We start from the raw sequence: 3,259 nt of genomic DNA on the forward strand, positions 1-3,259 counted from the left end.
CTAACTGTCATCCTCATGGCTTCCCAGCTATTTGACAATGAAGCCAATAATATCAGCGCACGTATCTCATCGTCAAAATCAATTTCAACGGACGATAATTGATTTGTAATAGTGTTGAAATCATTCAAATGTTGAACAACCGACACATCTTCCGCCATCCTCAGGTTGAATAACTTTTTCATCAAGTGCACCTTGTTATTCGCCGATGGCTTTTCATACATACTCGATAAGGCCGCCATAAGATCTGTCGTCGTCCTCTCCTTTATGACATTGTGAGCAACAGACCTCGATAGGGTTAATCGAACAACCCCCAGAACCTGTCGATCCAACAGATTCCAATCAGCCTCTTCCATCTTCTCCGGTCGATCTTCTCCGGTCGCTTTCCCAGTAGTGGAAGATGAAGTTTCTTCCCATAGAGGTAATCCTCTATCTGCATCCTCCAGTATCCAAAATCCGTCCCGTCGAACTTCTCGATCCCTGAAACCTTCACTTCGTCTCCGGTCATCGTTCTTCCTCAGATCCAAACCGTGGCTTTGATACCAATTGTTATGAAAAAGTTGACGACGACAATAAAACGAAAAATAAATCGAGAAAAATCACACCAGAAAAGACGACACAAGATTTACGTTGTTCGACAAATTGCCTGTTCGACAAATTGCCTATTGCCTACGTCCACGGAGCTGCAGAGGATTTTATTAGCTTTGAGGATTACACCGTCGACCACGTCGACTTTCAAGAAAGAATTCTCTCTCTCTCTGTCTAACCTAAACCAAGAGTCACACCAAGAAGAAGAAAAATAACTTTAAACTGTTTGGAGAGTAATACACATCCCTGTAATCGTGAGCCCCTTTTAAAGCTTCACAGTATCCAGCTTGTTTTGATAATCCTTAGATTCAAGATTTCATAGAATCATGCTTTAATGACCCATATAAAGCCCAAATAGGCAAGCTATCAAATTCATTGTCTTTTTCTCTATAACAGGAGGGGCGGAAAATTAATTCTGGCAAAACTTAATTAATTAAGTTTTCTTTAATTCTTCCTGTCAATAGAAGACAACTGTTTTAAAGGTAAATTGAGAATCATCAAGCTATGGCAGGGAATAAAATACATAAGGAAAAGAATTAAGAGCAGATAAATTAGAATCAATTTATCAAAGAATATGCCGTAATAGAAAGTGGACCGGGTCTCCACCTTCCACCTTCCTCAACACTTCCTTGAGGTCTAAAGGACTTTTTTTCTCTTCTTTATAATACTCAGAAAATGTTCTTATTAGCCCGTTTTATCATTGGCTTGACATAGGAATATGACATGCATTATAGCTTGCAATTGCTTGTCTCAGTGTCTCACTTCAGAAGCATTCGTCTTAGCCTTAAAGTTTGAACAAAAATTGTAAGTTGATACTGTTAAAAATATATTAATACTTGCCCGTCATAAATATATGAAGGCCATCTTTACCGGAGATTGAGAAAATTCATGATTGAATTTGTTAATTGACAGTGCTTGAAGCTCAATCCTAGTTTTTCTCAGAATTGGTGAGTGAACATGGGGTTAAAATTATGATGTTAACTCAACAGCATCATGTTTGTAAAGGAATGGGTTAAGATTATGAGACCTGTGTTTGCAGTTAGAACCAAATTTCTGAATAATATTAGAAGAATTTACATACATAGCACCCAATTCTAATGTATTTACATATCTCACATCTAGACTTTCATATTTACACAGATAGCACTCAAATCCTTAACATGAAATCAAATATATCATTTTCACCATTTGTTAAAACTGAAATACACATATTCATGCATAGATTTAAAGCAGCAAAGTGCCATCTGTATAGATACCATAACTTTGGTGTGAAATATGTAAATACATAAAGAATTGTCATTTGAGAACTCATCATCAATCTCTCCTTTCCCATCTTCACAGATTGTGCAAGCTCTAGTATCAGTTGAAGGCATCGATGTCAATTCACTCAACAAAGCAGACGAAACGGCCCTCGCCATCGCGGCAAAAAATGGCCTCGAAGAAGTCATCGCCATCTTGAGTTCAGCTGGTGCATCCTCTTCCATAGAACAAGGCAACCACTTGAACCCAGCAAAACAACTGAAGAAAACTGTCAGCGACATCAAACACGACGTCCACACCCAGCTCAAGCAGACCCAACAGACCGAGTTGCGAGTCATCCATATAAAAAAAAGGCTACGAAAAATTCATGTTGGCGGACTTAACAATGCTATAAACTCCAACACCATTGTCGCCGTCCTCATCGCCACCTCGGCCTTCGCCGCAATATTCACTGTTCCAGGCCAGTATGTCCAGAATCCGGAAGACGGTTCTTCGCTCGGTCAAGCCAACATTGCCAACTCTTCCTCCTTCATTATTTTCCTTATTTTTGATTCCCTCGCGCTCTTCATATCTCTTGCCGTTGTTGTTGTCCAGACTTCCTTGATTGTCGTCCAGCAGAAGGCGAAGGAGCTCATGGTTTTCATCATCAACAAGCTGATGTGGGTGGCATGCCTTTTTATCTCCGTCGCCTTCATCTCCCTAACCTACATTGTCGTCGGCGGAAAAGACTGGTGGCTGGCATGGGGGACGATGGCAATCGGTGCGTCAATCATGCTCATTACAATAGGGGCGATGTGTTACTGTATTGTTGTGCAGAGGATGGAGGAGATGAGCTTGAGAGACATTGAGAGGGGTTCAGGGAGCAGATCCAGATCATGGTCTCTGTCAATGGTCTCAGACTCAGAGGTAGGAAACAATGACCACAAAAGTTTTTATGCACTTTAGACTCAAACAAATTTATATTTGCATGCTCATATTTGTTGCTTGCATGAGTGTTATTTATATACATCTGTTGACAATTTTTAGGAAAAGGATTGGACAGTTTTGATATTTTGATCATTAATAACATCAGAGTATAAATTTTGAGAATGTTATAATACTTTTTTGGAAATAATATGAAGTTGTATTAGAATAGTATATGATTTAGAGAAATATTTGTACTTGTTTTCTGCTATCAATCTGTGACTGTTCATCTGCTTCATGTTCCTTTGCAAGTATTTATACATTTAAGGCTTCTTATGACAATTGTATATTATTTTAAGGCATTTACATACATAGCACATAATTCCTTTGTATTTACATATCTAACACCTAAATTTTGATTTTTACAATATTTTTTGTTATTTGGATTATTATCCTCATTATTACAAATATATCATATAATTTGGGGATGTACACTTATTATATATATAAT

General features: G+C 38.2%; 1 protein-coding gene across 1 annotated transcript in view; it reads left to right on the plus strand.

Annotated features, from left to right (window-relative positions):
* Nucleotides 1–2,886, plus strand: part of LOC110029700 (ankyrin repeat-containing protein At5g02620-like) — a 20,219-nt gene extending 17,333 nt beyond the window's left edge. The window contains exon 3 of the mRNA XM_020732115.1: nucleotides 1,927–2,886. Within this exon, the coding sequence (XP_020587774.1) occupies nucleotides 1,927–2,790 (864 nt within the window). The 3' untranslated portion in view covers nucleotides 2,791–2,886. The remainder of the gene's footprint in view (nucleotides 1–1,926) is intronic.
* Nucleotides 2,887–3,259: the final 373 nt, after the last annotated feature.

Source organism: Phalaenopsis equestris, unplaced genomic scaffold (assembly GCF_001263595.1).
Source record: "Phalaenopsis equestris unplaced genomic scaffold, ASM126359v1 Scaffold000600, whole genome shotgun sequence".
NCBI classification, from domain to species: Eukaryota; Viridiplantae; Streptophyta; class Magnoliopsida; order Asparagales; family Orchidaceae; genus Phalaenopsis; species Phalaenopsis equestris.